This window comes from Oncorhynchus mykiss, chromosome 15 (assembly GCF_057628025.1).
Source record: "Oncorhynchus mykiss isolate SJ-2025 chromosome 15, ASM5762802v1, whole genome shotgun sequence".
Lineage (NCBI taxonomy): Eukaryota > Metazoa > Chordata > Actinopteri > Salmoniformes > Salmonidae > Oncorhynchus > Oncorhynchus mykiss.
In genome coordinates, this window is record NC_143036.1 from 69,902,286 (window position 1) to 69,924,597 (window position 22,312).

At 46.1% G+C, this 22,312-nt stretch overlaps 1 protein-coding gene across 5 annotated transcripts in view; it reads left to right on the forward strand.

Annotated features, from left to right (window-relative positions):
• The window catches only part of LOC110499817 (MICOS complex subunit MIC19), a 113,988-nt gene extending 100,061 nt beyond the window's left edge, over positions 1–13,927 (forward strand). For all 5 annotated transcript variants that reach the window (XM_090199129.1, XM_090199130.1, XM_090199132.1 and 2 more), the window contains 2 exons: positions 4,202–4,337; positions 11,346–13,927. In XM_090199129.1, the coding sequence (XP_090055255.1) occupies positions 4,202–4,337; positions 11,346–11,369 (160 nt within the window). In that variant the 3' untranslated portion in view covers positions 11,370–13,927. The remainder of the gene's footprint in view (positions 1–4,201; positions 4,338–11,345) is intronic.
• Positions 13,928–22,312: the final 8,385 nt, after the last annotated feature.

Below are 22,312 nucleotides of genomic sequence, written 5' to 3' on the forward strand. Positions count from 1 at the left end.
CACCCCTCTCTCTCTCTTGCCCACCCCTCTCTCTCTCTCTCTCTCTCTTGCCCACTCCCCTCTCTCTCTCTCTCTCTCTTGCCCACCCCTCTCTCTCTCTCTCTTGCCCACCCCTCTCTCTCTCTCTCTCTTGCCCACCCCTCTGTCTCTCTTGCCCACCCCTCTCTCTCTCTCTCTTGCCCACCCCTCTCTCTCTCTCTCTTGCCCACCCCTCTCTCTCTCTCTCTTGCCCACCCCTCTCTCTCTCTCTCTTGCCCACCCCTCTCTCTCTCTCTCTCTTGCCCACCCCTCTCTCTCTCTCTCTCTTGCCCACCCCTCTCTCTCTCTCTCTTGCCCACCCCTCTCTCGTTCTTTCTCCCCATCTCTGATAAAGCATCTCATCTCATTGCGGCTCCCTGCGGTCTGTCATATGTCTCCCTTCTCCAGCTTGATTTATGTGGCTGTGGTGTATAAACCATAGTGTAGCTATATGAAACAAACCCTAAGCGTGCCCTCTCTCCTGCTCTATCTATGGATCAAGGGGGGGAGAGAGGGAGGAAAGGAGGGAGAGGAGGATGGAGGGGAAACGTATCTCGTATCAATAGAGCTATGTTGGCATGGAGACCTTTACTGATGGCCTCCTATATAAGCAGAGAGATGTATTGTCCCCCCACTCCGTAGGTACAGTACACACACCTCCCTCTCTCGCCCCGCTCAGCTTCACGTCTCCATTTGTTTCAATCTCTCCCCCTCTGAAGTTTTATTAAATATCCCAGGCTCCTCGGAGGGGGATGGCCATGCAGTGAGAGGAGATTTTTGATTGACATCAGATGCATTTGACCTGCGAATGAATCTTCTGGTTGTCTGTGTTAGAGAAGGGGAATGAGAGGGATAGGAACTGCGAGACAAAGAGAGAAAAACGGAAAGGGAGAGATAAACCGTGAGGGAGAGAAACCGAGAAGGAGAGAGGCAGAGATCAGACAAATCTATATGTCTGACAGTTCAGAGGAGCCATTCGGTCTCTTCCCAACCCTGAACAAAGAGCATTGTAAAAACAAATATGAACCATGGTCCCCCTCAGATTTCTGACCCATTACGTCAGAACATATTAGCTACAAGTCTGATCTTAGACCACAACCAACTGTTTCCTCCTCAAAGGTCACAGCATTGAAAGGTTTTTGTGCTTTTGATTCCTGTGGGGTCGAGAAACCGATAGAGGGGGGAGAAGGGGGATGTTTACGGATGCCCCAGTGTTCAGGTTTCATGGGAACAGGATGAATCACTGCTGTTTCTGACTACATGTAAATATATCATAGACAGTTCCCTGGGAATGGTATTCACTATGTGGTGCTACAGTACCTTCCCCTTGACTACTCCACTAACAAAACTACAAAACCTTTCTCTGAGGTTGTATTGGGATGGCTATGCAGCACACAGGCCGACTGTATTACAGGTGATAGTAACTGATGAGGGAGAGCCTAATGTAATATTGAGAGGGCAGAAATTCTCTTTCCCGGTCTCTTTCTCTTCACTCTCCTCTACCCATGGCTGTGAGAATGAGTTAATATTCATCTTAATGATGGATGATGAATGACCCTGCGTAAGCCAGAGTGTGTGTGTGTGTGACATTGTTATTGTCCTGATTAACTAAACACTGTCTCAGGTCTCTCTATGGAGTAGGGAAAGAGAAGGAAGGAATGAGAACTGTGGTTTATCTCTCATTTCCTCTCTCTCTTACCATTTTCCTCTCTCTCTCTCTTTCTTTCGCTCTCTCTCTGTCATCTGTAATGGTTTCTAAGAGAAACAAACACTTGTGTTGTATCAGCAGGCTGCACCTGGCATTAACGCAAACGCTTAAGAAAATAATTAGCGGGTGTGTGTGGCTGCCTGGTCCCTGAAGATGCCCAAAGGCAGTGGAATGAATGCTACGGTATAGGAGCTGCAGGAGGAGAATTCTGCTGTCTGTGTATGTGAGAGACACTGTCATCCTTCACCGCAGAGACTTGGAGAAATGGGCATGTCACTCCGAAGGCAATGAGTGGATTCTCTCGGTGCTTGAAGAGCTTCTATGTATATGAGATGGCGCGTTATGTTCGATCACTGCTCAAATGTGAAGAATAGAGACAGCCTACAGTACCATCAGAAATATCCATTAAATGGAAAGTTAACAATGTTAAGAATATATTTCTGATCATCCAGTACTTTGCTGCTTCGTATCAATAGGTGCCTTACTCGCCTACTTGCTGTTAAATGCAGTGGCGGCTGGTGACATCCCTTTGGCCATAATACTGTGGCCATGTATTGGCGGCCATACTCAGAGGTCCCATGCAACCAGCCCTCCTGCATTGCATCCTGGGTAATGAACCATGTGGCCGTTGTGTCCTTTCAATCCCAACAGGAGGGTGAATTCTCACTACAGGCAGTAAATCCAACACCTGATTGGAACTGGAGGGGCTCAGCTGTGCCCCTAATGCCCCTCCAAGGATCAGAAAGGTGCTGACAGGCGAAATCAGCACTTTTGTGTGCTAACTGCTAAAGGATGATGCCAACATTAGCATAATGGCCCTAACATGTGCAGGTGTATCTTTTATGTATGGGTGGTTTATGGGGTGTGCTAACTGTCAAGAGACAGATCCTGCTAGCTGTTAGCATGAGATCATTGGTGCAGTTGATAGTCATTGCTGCTGAGATTAGCGAAAAGGCACTAACACTTTGGGACCCATATGGCATTGCAGTGGTGATGAAAGACCATTTGTGAACTGAAGCTAGTCTTTAGCTTAAGATAAGCATTGTGATGTACAACTAGCACGAAAGTGGAACAATTTGGTGGCTCAACAGTACTGAACTATGCAGACAGTTTTGGTTAGCATTAGCGCACTTGTGACGTTTGATACACTGACACCTCAGTGTCAATAGTTGTTTCCGCGGTGTCAGTAGTTGTTTCCGCGGTGTCAGTAGTTGTTTCCGCGGTGTCAGTAGCTGTTTCCGCGGTGTCAGTAGCTGTTTCCGCGGTGTCAGTAGCTGTTTCCGCGGTGTCAGTAGCTGTTTCCGCGGTGTCAGTAGCTGTTGCCGCGGTGTCAGTAGCTGTTGCCGCGGTGTCAGTAGCTGTTTCCGCGGTGTCAGTAGTTGTTGCCGCGGTGTCAGTAGCTGTTGCCGCGGTGTCAGTAGCTGTTTCCGCGGTGTCAGTAGCTGTTGCCGCGGTGTCAGTAGTTGTTTCCGCGGTGTCAGTAGCTGTTGCCGCGGTGTCAGTAGTTGTTGCCGCGGTGTCAGTAGTTGTTGCCGCGGTGTCAGTAGCTGTTGCCGCGGTGTCAGTAGCTATTTCCGCGGTGTGAATGGCTATTTGGTGTCAGAAGTAAGGACTAGCCATTTGGGTGCTGTATTCCTCAAATAAATGTTTATTTGTGAAGTACACGGTTTACAGGTGTAAAAGGTGCAGTGAAAATGCTTGTGTGCCATTTCCCTTTAACATTGCAGTACAATAATCAATCATCAGTCAATAAATGTCCAGTTAGCACGACCACGGGGACAGCTAGCTATAGGACAGGGTGTGTCAATGCAATCAGAAACCTATAGTCATGCAGGCTCTATCAATCAAATAAACCCACGAGAGTCATCATCTTCATCACTATGATGAAGGGTTTCCTATCTCAGTACTTGTTGTTGTTGATTTTCTTTATCCTTTTTGTCCTCCTGTTTATTTTCTGGGTGTGTCCGTATTAGAAATTGTTTGGCCAGTGTGTTTTCTGAGGAGAAAAGAGAGCACAATTAGCCATAGAAAATAAACCCTGCATAGATCTCCTGTTTCCAGAGGGACAGGTATAGAACCTTTCTCCTGGTGACAGGATGGCACGGCTCGCCAATATTCACACGTCCTCTGGCCCTTCCATTGACGTGGGGAGCCTCTAATGAATGGATTGGCATGCCCGTCACTGTTGCGCTGACGGTTGCTTCCATTGGCTGGATCAACCTTTGGCCCCGTCTCTTCTACAGTCTGACTGATCCCAGATGAACCACTGCTGTGGGATGGGGAATGGGCCGAATGGGCAGGACAATTTAATGTTTTGTGTGTCTCTCGCTCTCTTCTCTCTCCTGCTGTCAGTAAATGGGGAATGTTAGTAGTTGTTTTCTAGGTGTGTATGTGTGGGCTGATGTGATTGATTTGAATGTGTAATGTGTGTAGTGTATGATATTGATTGTAAATACTAAAGTCTGTCTCCTCCAGGCGGTTTGAGGTGAGTCCAGTGTGTGCTGATCTGCAGGGTCAGATCCTGAAGTGCTACCAGGAACACAGTGGGAAGACGCTGCTCTGCTCCACCATCGCCTCCCGCTACCTGCAGTGTGTCAACCAAGCTAAACAGGTGGGCCCACGTGGTGGGGGGGTGTGTGTGTGTGTGTACCTTGGGATACGTATGAATAACTTGTTGGTGTCTATCCCCATCTACTGTAATTTATAAGACATGTTGTTTTGTTTACAAATCTCTACTGTCTGAAAAGTAAAACATGAATGAGTTCTACATCTAATGAAAGCATCTGTTTATTCCCATATTGCTGCATGATTTTGTTGTCTGAAAAGAATGGCAATAATGATCTTGCCCCCCTACGGGCAACTGCTACAGACATTAGAAAGTAAGTTGTACTGTTCCAGGATCTGTCTCTCCCAGTAGAGTAGCTATGGGCAACTGCTACAGACATTAGAAAGTAAGTTGTACTGTTCCAGGATCTGTCTCTTCCAGTAGAGTAGCTACGGGCAACTGCTACAGACATTAGAAAGTAAGTTGTACTGTTCCGGGATCTGTCTCTCCCAGTAGAGTAGCTACGGGCAACTGCTACAGACATTAGAAAGTAAGTTGTACTGTTCCAGGATCTGTCTCTCCCAGTAGAGTAGCTATGGGCAACTGCTACAGACATTAGAAAGTAAGTTGTACTGTTCCAGGATCTGTCTCTCCCAGTAGAGTAGCTACGGGCAACTGCTACAGACATTAGAAAGTAAGTTGTACTGTTCCGGGATCTGTCTCTCCCAGTAGAGTAGCTACGGGCAACTGCTACAGACATTAGAAAGTAAGTTGTACTGTTCCGGGATCTGTCTCTCCCAGTAGTTGTCATGTAGCTTCATCAAACCCCAGATGTACTTAGGTCACTGTGTGTAGTACCACTAGTACAGTTAATTTCCTTCCTACATGACTTCATGGTTGTTGCCGACCAAACAGACACGTCTTTCTCTCTACATCCGTCTCATTGAAAAATGTGCATCTTAGAGCACTGTCAATAAACACACACTCGCATAGCTTGACTGGTCACACACACACACACACACACACACACACACACACACACACACACACATACATACATACATACACTAACAAAGACTCTTGGTTGCCCCTGCGTTTGAGACCATAGTGTTTCTCGCTTGCTAAAACTCACTCTAAACTGTAGGTTCAGAGGAAAGGTCTATTTCCATAATACCTGCTGACGCTGGCTGCTTTCTTTCACTGCTTAAGTGTGTGTTTAATTTAATAAGGTCCAGGCCAGACGACCAGGTCAGACGGTGCCGTTCTGATACCATTGTCCTCTCGTTCTTTCTTTATTTCTCTCAAGTCATTGGAAAGTGGACGTGTTTTAGGCCCTCTAAGAAACGCATATGGTAATGGTATTGTCTCAACGTTGATATTAATGGCACACACACACACACACACAAGGATAGACGTAAACACACACTCTCCTCTGGCACTTGTCAATATACAGTGGTAGAGTCAGACAAAACCCACTGTATATTCAGATAGGTTTTCTGTTAGATTTTTTCTTTTATAATTTGCCAGTTTCTAGAGAACTGTGTTCCGCCGCTGTCCCTCGGGTATTAGTAATACATCTAGGCCCGCGGGGGGCGGCTAGCTTTTAAGCTATACATCATGTAAATAACACTATGTATTATTCATTTGTACGAGTGCTCCCTACCTGTAGCCTCTTTGGAATCCCACAAGGCTGTGTGTTCCCTGCCGCACACATTCACTGCTCTGATCTTGTAAATGTGGAAATCGGCCTGGAATATTATGGGAAGCCACAGAGTTGATCAGCTTCCCGCAATCAAAATACACTCGTAGTAAAGTTATCTGTGTAAGAAAGCTGTTACAATCATCAGGTGAGAGATGAAACAGAGCCCTGATAGAGCTCTACAGCAGGGGATACAGCCCACTGCAGAGGGACAATATAACCTAGTTAAAATAATAGGAGAAGAGGTAATACAGCCCACTGCAGAGGGACAATATAACCTAGTTAAAAGAATAGGAGAAGAGGTAATACAGCCCACTGCAGAGGGACAATATAACCTAGTTAAAAGAATAGGAGAAGAGGTAATACAGCCCACTGCAGAGGGACAATATAACCTAGTTAAAAGAATAGGAGAAGAGGTAATACAGCCCACTGCAGGGGGACAATATAACCTAGTTAAAAGAATAGTAGAAGAGGTGATACAGCCCACTGCAGGGGGACAATATAACCTAGTTAAAAGAATAGGAGAAGAGGTGATACAGCCCACTGCAGGGGGACAATATAACCTAGTTAAAAGAATAGGAGAAGAGGTGATACAGCCCACTGCAGAGGGACAATATAACCTAGTTAAAAGAATAGGAGAAGAGGTGATACAGCCCACTGCAGGGGGACAATATAACCTAGTTAAAAGAATAGGAGAAGAGGTAATACAGCCCACTGCAGGGGGACAATATAACCTAGTTAAAAGAATAGTAGAAGAGGTAATACAGCCCACTGCAGGGGGACAATATAACCTAGTTAAAAGAATAGGAGACGAGGTGATACAGCCCACTGCAGGGGGACAATATAACCTAGTTAAAAGAATAGTAGAAGAGGTGATACAGCCCACTGCAGGGGGACAATATAACCTAGTTAAAAGAATAGGAGAAGAGGTAATACAGCCCACTGCAGAGGGACAATATAACCTAGTTAAAAGAATAGTAGAAGAGGTAATACAGCCCACTGCAGAGGGACAATATAACCTAGTTAAAAGAATAGTAGAAGAGGTGATACAGCCCACTGCAGGGGGACAATATAACCTAGTTAAAAGAATAGGAGAAGAGGTGATACAGCCCACTGCAGAGGGACAATATAACCTAGTTAAAAGAATAGGAGAAGAGGTAATACAGCCCACTGCAGAGGGACAATATAACCTATTTAAAAGAATAGTAGAAGAGGTGATACAGCCCACTGCAGGGGGACAATATAACCTAGTTAAAAGAATAGGAGAAGAGGTGATACAGCCCACTGCAGGGGGACAATATAACCTAGTTAAAAGAATAGGAGACGAGGTGATACAGCCCACTGCAGAGGGACAATATAACCTAGTTAAAATAATAGGAGACGAGGTGATACAGCCCACTGCAGAGGGACAATATAACCTAGTTAAAAGAATAGGAGACGAGGTGATACAGCCCACTGCAGAGGGACAATATAACCTAGTTAAAAGAATAGGAGACGAGGTGATACAGCCCACTGCAGAGGGACAATATAACCTAGTTAAAATAATAGGAGACGAGGTGATACAGCCCACTGCAGAGGGACAATATAACCTAGTTAAAAGAATAGGAGAAGAGGTGATACAGCCCACTGCAGAGGGACAATATAACCTAGTTAAAATAATAGGAGAAGAGGTGATACAGCCCACTGCAGAGGGACAATATAACCTAGTTAAAAGAATAGGAGAAGAGGTGATACAGCCCACTGCAGGGGGACAATATAACCTAGTTAAAAGAATAGGAGAAGAGGTGATACAGCCCACTGCAGAGGGACAATATAACCTAGTTAAAAGAATAGGAGAAGAGGTGATACAGCCCACTGCAGAGGGACAATATAACCTAGTTAAAAGAATAGGAGAAGAGGTAATACAGCCCACTGCAGGGGGACAATATAACCTAGTTAAAAGAATAGGAGAAGAGGTGATACAGCCCACTGCAGAGGGACAATATAACCTAGTTAAAAGAATAGGAGAAGAGGTGATACAGCCCACTGCAGAGGGACAATATAACCTAGTTAAAAGAATAGGAGAAGAGGTAATACAGCCCACTGCAGGGGGACAATATAACCTATTTAAAAGAATAGGAGAAGAGGTAATACAGCCCACTGCAGAGGGACAATATAACCTAGTTAAAAGAATAGGAGAAGAGGTGATACAGCCCACTGCAGAGGGACAATATAACCTAGTTAAAAGAATAGGAGAAGAGGTGATACAGCCCACTGCAGAGGGACAATATAACCTAGTTAAAAGAATAGGAGAAGAGGTGATACAGCCCACTGCAGGGGGACAATATAACCTAGTTAAAAGAATAGGAGAAGAGGTAATACAGCCCACTGCAGAGGGACAATATAACCTAGTTAAAAGAATAGGAGAAGAGGTGATACAGCCCACTGCAGGGGGACAATATAACCTAGTTAAAAGAATAGTAGAAGAGGTGATACAGCCCACTGCAGGGGGACAATATAACCTAGTTAAAAGAATAGGAGAAGAGGTGATACAGCCCACTGCAGAGGGACAATATAACCTAGTTAAAAGAATAGGAGAAGAGGTGATACAGCCCACTGCAGAGGGACAATATAACCTAGTTAAAATAATAGGAGACGAGGTAATACAGCCCACTGCAGAGGGACAATATAACCTAGTTAAAAGAATAGGAGAAGAGGGGATACAGCCCACTGCAGAGGGACAATATAACCTAGTTAAAAGAATAGGAGAAGAGGGGATACAGCCCACTGCAGAGGGACAATATAACCTAGTTAAAAGAATAGGAGAAGAGGTAATGAAAGTGGGGTCGTAATGGTTTATTATTGTTATTTTTTTGCAGATGCGGTAGAGTAGCTACACAGTAACCAAGCAGGAAGCTATGTGGAGGGGTCAAAAGGTCAAATTTATCAAGCACCAGATAAGACCTAGATGGGGTCAAATCTCTGCCTTTCAACCTACTCTTATCTGTGTCTCAATTCATCTTTCTGTGATTCATTGCATCCTTCTCAATCTTCTTGAAGGAGAAAGTCCAATGTCCCTCCCCTTTGACCTTCTCCAACGTGTTTTGGGAAGGAGGCAAGGAGAGGGACTAGGCTAATCGACGAAAGATGATGAATTGAGAAATAGCCCCAGTTGCTATAAAAGACACTTACACTTCACACTCCACACAAAACCCCAACCTCCTTCAAGGTTCAAACGGCCCACTAAACCACTAAACAAGCCCGTAATGAATTACCCCTAGATAGGATTGTCCACTCCATCACCATTGAACACATAATAATAATAATAATAATAATAATAATAATAATAATAATAATAATATGACATCATCTGTCTTAGTATTGACTGGGCCAAGAGAGGGGAAAGACTACAGGGTTGTCATCAGACAGGCCTTTGTGACTGATAATTACTAGTATTCCTTATCATCACCCCGCGATAATATTTAGACCTTGATGGCCTCTTGCACGCGCGTGCACACACACACACACACACACACACACACACACACTCCCTGTCACTTTATAATACACACAATGCTAAACGGATCCAGATAGCGACTGACTGGGGTTATTATATAGAAAGAGGGGGAATAGAGCGACTGGAAGGACTGATAAAGAGGAAGAAGAGTCTTTTGAGAGGCCCATGAATAGAACGTTTATCACGGGGCCCGATCTCTCTCGCTCTCTCTCTTCATTGCATATTCTCGTCGCATGACCACTTCTTGCCTGGTTGCCTCCCCCAGTCATCTTGGATCTCGGAGGTCTTACTAGCTGCTACAGCTTTTTTGGGATGTAAAAATCTCAAATAAATCTTCCTTGTTGACGGTCTTTGCACAGAGTTGAAACAAGGTTTAAAACAGCTTGTTCTATGTTTGACGTGATCCTGCTGTAAACCAGTTAGCATGCTCTCTGACCATATCTATTCAGTTTGGCTACCTCCGTTCTGTCACATCACAGCATTAGATAAGGTCCCAGCCTTCAGAAATGTGTCTGTTAGGTTGGGTAGAGTAAATGTTGTTCATCTGTAATGACTGGTGTCATGGTAGTATAGAGTGTGTTGTCTGTTAGGTTGGACAGAGTAAATGTTGTTCATCTGTAATGACTGGTATCATGGTAGTATAGAGTGTGTTGTCTGTTAGGTTGGACAGAGTAAATGTTGTTCATCTGTAATGACTGGTATCATGGTAGTATAGAGTGTATCGTCTGTTAGGTTGGGCAGAGTAAATGTTGTTCATCTGTAATGACTGGTATCATGGTAGTATAGAGTGTAGTTTAGTGTGTAGAATGAATTGATCCGCTTGCTGTTGGACAGCTATAGGGAGGCACCGACATGGATGAATCTAATCTAGAACACAAATCAATCTACTGCCCCTCCCTCTCTCCCTCTCTCCCTCCCTCCCTCCCTCCCTCCCTCCCTCCCTCCCTCCCTCCCTCCCTCCCTCCCTCCCTCCCTCCCTCCCTCCCTCCCTCCCTCCCTCCCTCCCTCCCTCCCTCCCTCCCTCCCTCCCTATCTGTATTCAATCACTTTGGCTTTTTCTCCTTTGTTCTCCCTCTTAAGTAAAACATTTTTGGGGCCACTTTTCTGTGTTCCCAACCCCCACATTGTTTTCCTCTCCCCTCCCCATCTCCTCTAATTGTTCTCACCACACTTCTCCTGGAATGTTTCATTGTGAGGCAGCAAATGCTATAGCCTGTATCAAATGGGGATTGACAGGGAGGGTGATGTGTTGGGGATTGACAGGGAGGGTGATGTGTTGGGGATTGACAGGGAGCGTGATGTGTTGGGGATTGACAGGGAGGGTGATGTGTTGGGGATTGACAGGGAGGCTGATGTGTTGGGGATTGACAGGGAGGGTGATGTGTTGGGGATTGACAGGGAGGCTGATGTGTTGGGGATTGACAGGGAGGGTGATGTGTTGGGGATTGACAGGGAGGGTGATGTGTTGGGGATTGACAGGGAGGGTGATGTGTTGGGGATTGACAGGGAGGGTGATGTGTTGGGGATTGACAGGGAGGGTGATGTGTTGGGGATTGACAGGGAGGGTGATGTGTTGGGGATTGACAGGGAGGCTGATGTGTTGGGGATTGACAGGGAGGCTGATGTGTTGGGGATTGACAGGGAGGCTGATGTGTTGGGGATTGACAGGGAGGGTGATGTGTTGGGGATTGACAGGGAGGGTGATGTGTTGGGGATTGACAGGGAGGGTGATGTGTTGGGGATTGACAGGGAGGGTGATGTGTTGGGGATTTGTGGCAAGAGTTATCGCTAATATGAAATCCCCTCCTTCCCTCCCTCTCTCTACGTCCCTCCTCCCCTCTCTCACATTCTCTCTTTTTTTTTGATCCTGTTGTTCCAGAACAAGTTGAGGACTGGGGGCTAAGAGTGAGGTGCTGTGGCATTACGGTTTATAAACCCTTTATCGACTGCAAATGAGTGGAGAGGAGAGGAAGCACCAGAGATCGCAACCCCGACTCGAGGTAGAAACAGAACCGCACCCTGACCAGAACCAGGAACCCAAGACAACCAGACAACCCTGAGAGAGATGGACACCCCTTAGCCCAACACCCTTCTCCCACAGACCCCCAAACCCTTTACTCCTTCGTAAGATCCCACGTACAGTACCTACACCCCTTCTCCCCCACCCCACTCCACTGCATGTCTATCTCTACTACCAAGAGGGAGGAGGACAACGGTAGCACTTCCTAAAGAGTACAGTGCAGTAGCTCCATCACGCAGCAGCTCCATCACGCAGCAGCAGTAGGAGAAGTGCAACTGTCCGCCATGTTGGAGACGCATGAATACATGCAGAGACGGAGAGTTTAAGCCTAGGCGGAGTCCACCAGAACCAATGCAGGCCCAGAGCTGAAGATATCCTCACGGACTGAACCACTATCATTACCAACACGCATCACCAACCAATCAGCTCACCTCTCTTACAAAGCCACTAGTCCGCCCCATCACCACCCAACCAGCTCACCCCTCTTACAAAGCCACTAGTCTGCCCCATCACCACCCAACCAGCTCACCCCTCTTACAAAGCCACTAGTCTGCCCCATCACCACCCAACCAGCTCACCCCTCTTACAAAGCCACTAGTCCGCCCCATCACCACCCAATCAGCTCACCTCTCTTACAAAGCTACTAGTCCGCCCCATCACCACCCAACCAGCTCACCTCCCTTACAAAGCCACTAGTCCGCCCCATCACCACCCAACCAGCTCACCTCCCTTACAAAGCCACTAGTCCGCCCCATCACTACCCAACCAGCTCACCCCTCTTACAAAGCCACTAGTCCGCCCCATCACCACCCAACCAGCTCACCTCCCTTACAAAGCCACTAGTCTGCCCCATCACCACCCAACCAGCTCACCCATCTTACAAAGCCACTAGTCCGCCCCATCACCACCCAACCAGCTCACCTCCCTTACAAAGCCACTAGTCCGCCCCATCACCACCCAACCAGCTCACCCATCTTACAAAGCCACTAGTCCGCCCCATCACCACCCAACCAGCTCACCTCCCTTACAAAGCCACTAGTCTGCCCCATCACCACCCAACCAGCTCACCCATCTTACAAAGCCACTAGTCCGCCCCATCACCACCCAACCAGCTCACCTCCCTTACAAAGCCACTAGTCTGCCCCATCACCACCCAACCAGCTCACCTCCCTTACAAAGCCACCAGTCCGCCCCATCACCACCCAACCAGCTCACCTCCCTTACAAAGCCACCAGTCCGCCCCATCACCACCCAACCAGCTCACCTCCCTTACAAAGCCACTAGTCCGCCCCATCACCACCCAACCAGCTCACCCATCTTACAAAGCCACTAGTCCGCCCCATCACCACCCAACCAGCTCACCCATCTTACAAAGCCACTAGTCCGCCCCATCACCACCCAACCAGCTCACCTCCCTTACAAAGCCACTAGTCCGCCCCATCACCACCCAACCAGCTCACCCATCTTACAAAGCCACTAGTCCGCCCCATCACCACCCAACCAGCTCACCTCCCTTACAAAGCCACTAGTCCGCCCCATCACCACCCAACCAGCTCACCCATCTTACAAAGCCACTAGTCCGCCCCATCACCACCCAACCAGCTCACCCATCTTACAAAGCCACTAGTCCGCCCCATCACCACCCAACCAGCTCACCTCCCTTACAAAGCCACTAGTCCGCCCCATCACCACCCAACCAGCTCACCCATCTTACAAAGCCACTAGTCCGCCCCATCACCACCCAACCAGCTCACCTCCCTTACAAAGCCACTAGTCCGCCCCATCACTACCTAACCAGCTCACCCCTCTTACAAAGCCACTAGTCCGCCCCATCACCACCCAACCAGCTCACCTCTCTTACAAAGCCACTAGTCTGCCCCATCACCACCCAACCAGCTCACCCATCTTACAAAGCCACTAGTCCGCCCCATCACCACCCAACCAGCTCACCTCCCTTACAAAGCCACTAGTCTGCCCCATCACCACCCAACCAGCTCACCTCCCTTACAAAGCCACTAGTCCGCCCCATCACCACCCAACCAGCTCACCTCCCTTACAAAGCCACTAGTCCGCCCCATCACCACACCCTCTATCATAAACCTACATGATCACATGACTTCTATCCACCAGGCTTCACCCTGCTGTATCCCTCTATCCACTATATAAACCTACATGATCACATGACTTCTATCCACCCTACTGTATCCCTCTATCCACTATATAAACCTACATGATCACATGACTTCTATCCACCAGGCTTCACCCTCTGTATCCCTCTATCCCTGTGCACTGTCCTGCACACACACCATTGTGTCTGAACGTTGCGTGTGTTCCAGTGTGTTAGTAATGCATCTATTTGTTTTGTTTTCATCCCAACCGTGTCACAATCACTTCTGACACACGTCTGATCAGAGGAAATTAAAGAATGAATCTGGAATTTACCTTGTTGTCGTTGAATGTGTCTCTCAATATTAAATGTGAAATAGTGTGTGTGTGTGTGTGTGTGTGTGAAAGAGACTCTATTGTGTAGTCTCTGTGTTGTGTATTCCTATGTAAGTGACATCAGAAGGACGACTGTTCTTCAGTGACGGAGCCACAGTCATCTTGTCTCCCTGGCGACAACGCACCTGGCAGACGAAGAGATGGCGAAACCCACCCAGAGAGAGATGGAAAGGAAGAGAGGGAACACTCCTCACACTTGTATCCTCCTCTCTTCCCTTCCTCTCAGACATGTCATCAGTCCTCTGTGCTGCTCCAGTTCAGTGGAGGACTACAAATCTAATACTACCAGCAACAAGACTGCTTCACAATGCCGTCTGCACTCTATACCAGACTGTGTGTGTGTGTGTGTGTGTGTGTGTGTGTGTGTGTGTGTGTGTGGGTCTGTTGGGATGTCAGGTTCATCATCCCAGCTGGAGATGTTGAGAAGAAACCTGATGTTGAGAAGAAACCTGATCTCAACTCCGTGTCAGACACACAGACCTACACACACAGTCTACAGAATGGAGTGTGCGCGCATTAGTAAGTCTCTGTGTCTGATCCCTCCATGTCAGTCACTGTTTGACTTGGTGGTTAGGGCTGAGTGACCTTTGGGGTGGGGGTGACTGGGGTTCAGATGTGGTGGGAGTTCAGGCCAGAGCAGGTGTTACCCGGCGTCTAGACCTCTAGGCTTCTGTCTCCTCACTCTCCCGGTCTTACCCGGGAGCGTTGTAACCTACTACCAGTCCCCGTTCAAAGGCAGTCATCCTCTGAATGGCACACATACACAATCCATGTCTCAATTGTCTCCGGGCTTAAAAATCATCTACACAAGTGACATCAATAAGGGATCATAGCTTTCACCTGGTCAGTCTATGTCATGGAAAGAGTAGGTGTTAATATTTTATTTACTCAGTGTATATCTGTGGACCAACTCCTCTCGGTCTTCACTGCTCCTTAGTACAGTTCTGTGCCACTATTCCTCACTAACATACAGGCTCAGTCTATTTTCTTTCTGTCCACGGTCAATTGTTCTATCTGGCTCTCTTTCTCGTTCTATCTGGCTCTCTCTCTCGTTCTCTTTTTCTCTCCCTTTCTATCTCTCCCAACTGTCTTTCTCTCTTGTTCTATCTGGCTCTCTCTCTTGTTCCATCAGGCTCTCTTTCTTGTTCTATCAGGCTCTCTCTTGTTCTATCAGGCTCTCTCTCTTGTTCTATCTGGCTCTCTCTCTTGTTCTATCTGGCTCTCTCTCTTGTTCTATCTGGCTCTCTCTCTTGTTCTATCAGGCTCTCTCTCTTGTTCTATCAGGCTCTCTCTCTTGTTCTATCAGGCTCTCTCTCTTGTTCTATCAGGCTCTCTCTCTTGTTCTATCAGGCTCTCTCTCTTGTTCTATCAGGCTCTCTCTCTTGTTCTATCTGGCTCTCTCTCTTGTTCTATCTGGCTCTCTCTCTTGTTCTATCTGGCTCTCTCTCTTGCTCTATCTGGCTCTCTCTCTTGTTCTATCAGGCTCTCTTTCTGGTTCTTTCTCTTCATCACTCTCTCGTTCTAACACATCAGTCACTGGCTTCATCAAAAAGTGCATCGATGACGTGGTCCCCCAGTGACCGTATGTTCATTACCCAACCAGAAGCCATGGAACATCCACACTGAGCTAAATGGTACAGCTGCCACTTTCAAGGAGTGGGACTCTAACCCGGAAGCTTATAAGAAGTCCTGCTATGCCCCACGACGAACCATCAAACAGGCAAAGCGTCAATAGAGGGCTAAGATTGAATCGTACTACACCGGCTACAACGCTCGTCAGATGTGGTAGGACTTGCAGACTACAAAGTGAAGCAAAGCCACGTGACACGAACATACCAGATTAGCTAAATTACGAGGCAAGTAACACTGAAACATGCATGAGAGCACCAGTTGTACCCGCACGACTGTGTTATCATGCTCTCCGTAGCCTTTAAAACCTTAAAAACAGGTCAACATTCACAAGGCCGCTGGGCCAGACGGATTACCAGGACGTGTACTCCGAGCATGCACTGACCAACTGGCAAGTGTCTTCACTGACATTTTCAACCTGTCCCTGACTTAAGTCTGTAATACCAACATATTTTAAGCAGACCACCATAGTCCCTATGCCCAAGAACACTAAGGTTACCTGCCTAAATGACTACCGACCCGTAGCACTCATGTGCCTCTGATTGGGAACCATACCAGTCAAAACACCTAGAAATACAAACATAGAACAAAACAAAATGCCCACCCAAACTCACGCCCTGACCAACCTAAAATAGAGACATAAAAAAAGGAACTAAGGTCTGGATGTGACGGTTGTATTCAACGCATGTGACATACAATTTGATTAGATTATTTTTTGGGGCTCTCTTTCTCTCTCTCTCGCTCTCTCCCATCTGTCTTTCTCTCTCTTGTTCTATCTGGCTCTCTAAGTTTCTCCCTCTTTCTCTTCGTCTCTCACTCTCACTCCATTTCTCTCACTCCATTTCTCTCTCTCTGTGTAGCTTTTTCCATCAATCAATCTTGAGGCTTTTATTCTGTGATCAAATGGGAAGCTGGCAGCTTTTGAGAGTCAGTGGACTCTTGGTCATGTTATATCTTTCTTTCCCTCATTTTTAGTTTGGCCACCTCTCTTCTGTGTGGTTGCTGTCTTTCCCTACACTTAGCTGTATGTTCACTGCCCTACGATCTGCCACACACTTTAGCTCAATAGCTGTGGCATTAGCCTATTGCCGTTTGACACTAACCTGTGCCTGGCCAACTTCAGTGCTAGTTTAAGTTGGTTCAGATCCAGAGCAGCACTTTGCAGAGCCTCCAAACAGAAAGCAACAACAGCATCCTCAAAAATGACTCACCAATCACATGTCCATTAGTGAATGTCCTGTTAGAGATGTTTCCCTTCAACCCTCCCCAGCTGCCAACTCTCTCTTTCCCTCTCTCTTCTTCCCCCTGCTCTCACTCTCTCTCTTTCTTCCCCCTTCTCCCCCTTCTCTCACTGTCTCTCTTTCCCTCTCTCTCTCTCTCTCTCTCTCTCTCTCTCTCTTTCCCTCTCTCTCTCTCATTCTCTCATTCTCTAAATCACTGCTCAGGGTTGTGAGTGGCCGGCTGGCTGGGAGGCTGAGGGGTTGACCGGTGGGTGGTGATTGGCGCTCCTCGCAAGCCAATGAGGTGTAAAGCGTCTGCCACCGCGCCGCCGTACCTCTGCTTGGAGGGGTAGCCTCATCTTCGTTACACACACTCTCTATTTCTCACTCAATCACACACCCACACAAGAAAGGCTGTTCTGGTGTGGCAGGCTGTGCCGATGGCTCCTTGTGTTTGGGGCGTCAGGCAGTGGCAGAGAGAGAGGCAGCCAGTTCATTATTGTAATGGCAGGCAGATGGCAGCCTGCTCTAAAGGCTCTTTTAGCCTGATGGTGATATTTATCACCACACAACAACAACATCCCTACCAACATTATTTATCACAACATCACACCAACATCCCCACCAATATTATTTATCACAACATCCCTACCAATATTATTTATCACAAAATCCCCAACAACATCCCCACCAATATTATTTATCACAACATCCCACCAACATCCCTACCAATATTATGTATCACAACATCCCACCAACATCCCTACCAATATTATGTATCACAACATCCCACCAACATCCCTACCAATATTATTTATCACAACATCCCTACCAATATTATGTATCACTACATCCCTACCAACATTATTTATCACAACATCACACCAACATCCCCACCAATATTATGTATCACAACATCCCTACCAATATTATGTATCACAACATCCCCACCAATATTATGTATCACAACATCCCCACCAATATTATGTATCACAACATCCCTACCAATATTATGTATCACAACATCCCCACCAATATTATGTATCACAACATCCCTACCAATATTATGTATCACAACATCCCTACCAATATTATGTATCACAACATCCCTACCAATATTATGTATCACAACATCCCCACCAATATTATGTATCACAACATCCCCACCAATATTATGTATCACAACATCCCTACCAATATTATGTATCACAACATCCCCAACAATATTATGTATCACAACATCCCTACCAATATTATGTATCACAACATCCCCACCAATATTATGTATCACAACATCCCTACCAATATTATGTATCACAACATCCCCACCAATATTATGTATCACAACATCCCCACCAATATTATGTATCACAACATCCCCACCAATATTATGTATCACAACATCCCTACCAATATTATGTATCACAACATCCCCAACAACATCCCTACCAATATTATGTATCACAACATCCCCACCAATATTATGTATCACAACATCCCCACCAATATTATGTATCACAACATCCCTACCAATATTATGTATCACAACATCCCCACCAATATTATGTATCACAACATCCCCACCAATATTATGTATCACAACATCCCCAACAACATCCCCACCAATATTATGTATCACAACATCCCCAACAACATCCCTACCAATATTATGTATCACAACATCCCCACCAATATTATGTATCACAACATCCCCACCAATATTATGTATCACAACATCCCCAACAACATCCCCACCAATATTATGTATCACAACATCCCCAACAACATCCCTACCAATATTATGTATCACAACATCCCCACCAATATTATGTATCACAACATCCCCAACAACATCCCCACCAATATTATGTATCACAACATCCCTACCAATATTATGTATCACAACATCCCCACCAATATTATGTATCACAACATCCCCACCAATATTATGTATCACAACATCCCTACCAATATTATGTATCACAACCTCCCCACCAATATTATGTATCACAACATCCCCACCAATATTATGTATCACAACATCCCTACCAATATTATGTATCACAACATCCCTACCAATATTATGTATCACAACATCCCTACCAATATTATGTATCACAACATCCCCACCAATATTATGTATCACAACATCCCCACCAATATTATGTATCACAACATCCCTACCAATATTATGTATCACAACATCCCCAACAACATCCCTACCAATATTATGTATCACAACATCCCCACCAATATTATGTATCACAACATCCCCACCAATATTATGTATCACAACATCCCTACCAATATTATGTATCACAACATCCCCACCAATATTATGTATCACAACATCCCCACCAATATTATGTATCACAACATCCCCAACAACATCCCCACCAATATTATGTATCACAACATCCCCAACAACATCCCTACCAATATTATGTATCACAACATCCCCACCAATATTATGTATCACAACATCCCCACCAATATTATGTATCACAACATCCCCAACAACATCCCCACCAATATTATGTATCACAACATCCCCAACAACATCCCTACCAATATTATGTATCACAACATCCCCACCAATATTATGTATCACAACATCCCCAACAACATCCCCACCAATATTATGTATCACAACATCCCTACCAATATTATGTATCACAACATCCCCACCAATATTATGTATCACAACATCCCTACCAATATTATGTATCACAACCTCCCCACCAATATTATGTATCACAACATCCCCACCAATATTATGTATCACAACATCCCCAACAACATCCCTACCAATATTATGTATCACAACATCCCCACCAATATTATGTATCACAACATCCCCAACAACATCCCCACCAATATTATGTATCACAACATCCCCAACAACATCCCCACCAATATTATGTATCACAACATCCCCAACAACATCCCTACCAATATTATGTATCACAACATCCCTACCAATATTATGTATCACAACATCCCCACCAATATTATGTATCACAACATCCCCACCAATATTATGTATCACAACATCCCACCAACATCCCTACCAATATTATGTATCACAACATCCCTACCAATATTATGTATCACAACATCCCACCAACATCCCTACCAATATTATGTATCACAACATCCCCACCAATATTATGTATCACAACATCCCCACCAATATTATGTATCACAACATCCCCAACAACATCCCCACCAATATTATGTATCACTACACCCCCACCAATATTATTTATCACCATTCTACATCATTCTACACCCTAAATATGGTCAAAGACTCCAGCCACCCTAGCCATAGACTGTTCTCTCTGCTACCGCATGGTAAGTGGTACCGGAGCGCCAAGTCTATGTCCAAAATACATCTTAACAGCTTCTACCCCAAACCATAAGACTCCTGAACACCCCCCCCCTCCCCCCCTGTACCAGTACCCCCTGTATACAGCCTCGCTATTGTTATTTTACTGCTGCTCTTTAATTATTTGATAGTTATTTTAGATTTTTTTACTTATCTATTTTTTACTTAACACTTATTTTTCTTAAAACTGCATTGTTGGTTAAGGGATTGTTAGTAAGCATTTCACTGTAAGTTCTACACCTGTTGTATTTGGCGCATGTGACAAATACAATTTGAATTGATTAAAGGTCTGTGCGTGTGTGTGGCGTGGATGGCTTATTTACCAAAAGCCAAGGTGATCAGGTTTCAGGTAAGACCAAGTGCAGACTGTGTTGAAGTAACAATGTGTATTGTAACAACAGGGGCAGGCAAACGACAGGTCAAGGCAGGCAGGGGTTGATAAACCAGAGTAGTGGGGCCAAGGTACAGGACGGCAGGCAGGCCCAGGGTCAGGTCAGGTAGAGGTCGGTAATCCAGAGTAGGGGCAAAGGTACATGATGGCAGGCAGACTTAGGGACAAGGGCAGGCAGAGTGGTCAGGCAGGCGGGCTCAGAGACAGGACAGGCAAGGGTCAAAACCAGGAGGACAGGAGAAAGAGAGACTGGGGAAAAACAGGAGCTGAGAAAACGCTGGTTGACTTGAACAAACAAGAGAAATTGGCACAGACAGACAGAAAACACAGGTATAAATACCCAGGGGATAAGTGGGGAAGATGGAAGACACCTGGAGGAGGGTGGAGATGAGCACAAGGACAGGCGAAACAGATAAGGGTGTGACAAGGTTACCTTCAACACACTCTCTTCCTTATGAGATTGAGGGAAGGGGAGGGGATAAGGGAGAGGAGGATAAGGGGAAGGAGGATAAGGGGAAAGGAGATTAGGATAAGGGGAAAGGAGAAGAGGGGAGAGGAGGATGATGGGAGAGGAGGATAAGGGGAAAGGAGAGGAGGTGGAGGAGGATGATGGGAGAGGAGGATAAGGGGAAAGGAGAGGTGGAGGAGGATGATGGAGAGGAGGATAAGGGAAAAGGAGAGGAGGATGATGGGAGAGGAGGTGGAGGAGGATGATGGGAGAGGAGGATAAGGGGAAAGGAGAGGTGGAGGAGGATGATGGAGAGGAGGATAAGGGAAAAGGAGAGGAGGATGATGGGAGAGGAGGTGGAGGAGGATGATGGGAGAGGAGGATAAGGGGAAAGGAGAGGAGGAGGAGAGGAGGATAAGGGGAAAAGAGAGGAGGGGGAAGAGGATGATAGGAGAGGGGGAGGGGGAGAGGAGGATGAGGAGAGGGGGAGGAGGAGAGGAGGATAAAGGGAAAGGAGAGGAGGAGGAGAGGAGAGGAGGATAAGGGGAAAAGAGAGGAGAGGGGGAGGAGGATGATGGGAGAGGAGGATTAGGGGAAAGTAGAGGAGAGGGGGAGGGGGAGAGGAGGATGAGGAGAGGGGGATAAAGGGAAAGGAGAGGAGGAGGAGGAGAGGAGGATAAGGGGAAAAGAGAGGAGAGGGGTAGGAGGATGATGGGAGAGGAGGATTAGGGGAAGTAGAGGAGGAGGAGAGGAAGATGACCCTGCTGACGGGAAGTACCACTCACCAAACTAATGAGTGTATGAGTGGGTTTGGAGGATCTGTGTTACACCAATATGAATGACAGAAATATAATTTCCTTGACTTGTCTAAACCAGCCCCAAACATTGTATCTGGCATTGGCTTTTAATATTGCTGCTACAGAGAATATTCCTGATATTAGCATGTTTAAAATGTCATAAGTAATCTCAAAGTAACTTTAAACTGATTTGTTTCAGCTACACAATTCCTTTAAGAGACTGTGAGATGATTTTGCCATAAACAGGGCTGGATCAACAAATCATAGGCCCAGAGGCTTTGGTTTTTTACAGCTGTATGTAGAATTGCAGGTAGTTAGCTCTAAAAAGCAACAATTACTGTCCGTCCCATGGCAAAATGTGTAGAATTACCAGAAATGAATTTTCTCTATGCTGTCGAGGGGGGTGACTAAAATGTTTTGCCTGCGAGGTGGGTAAATGTTGCTTAGGACC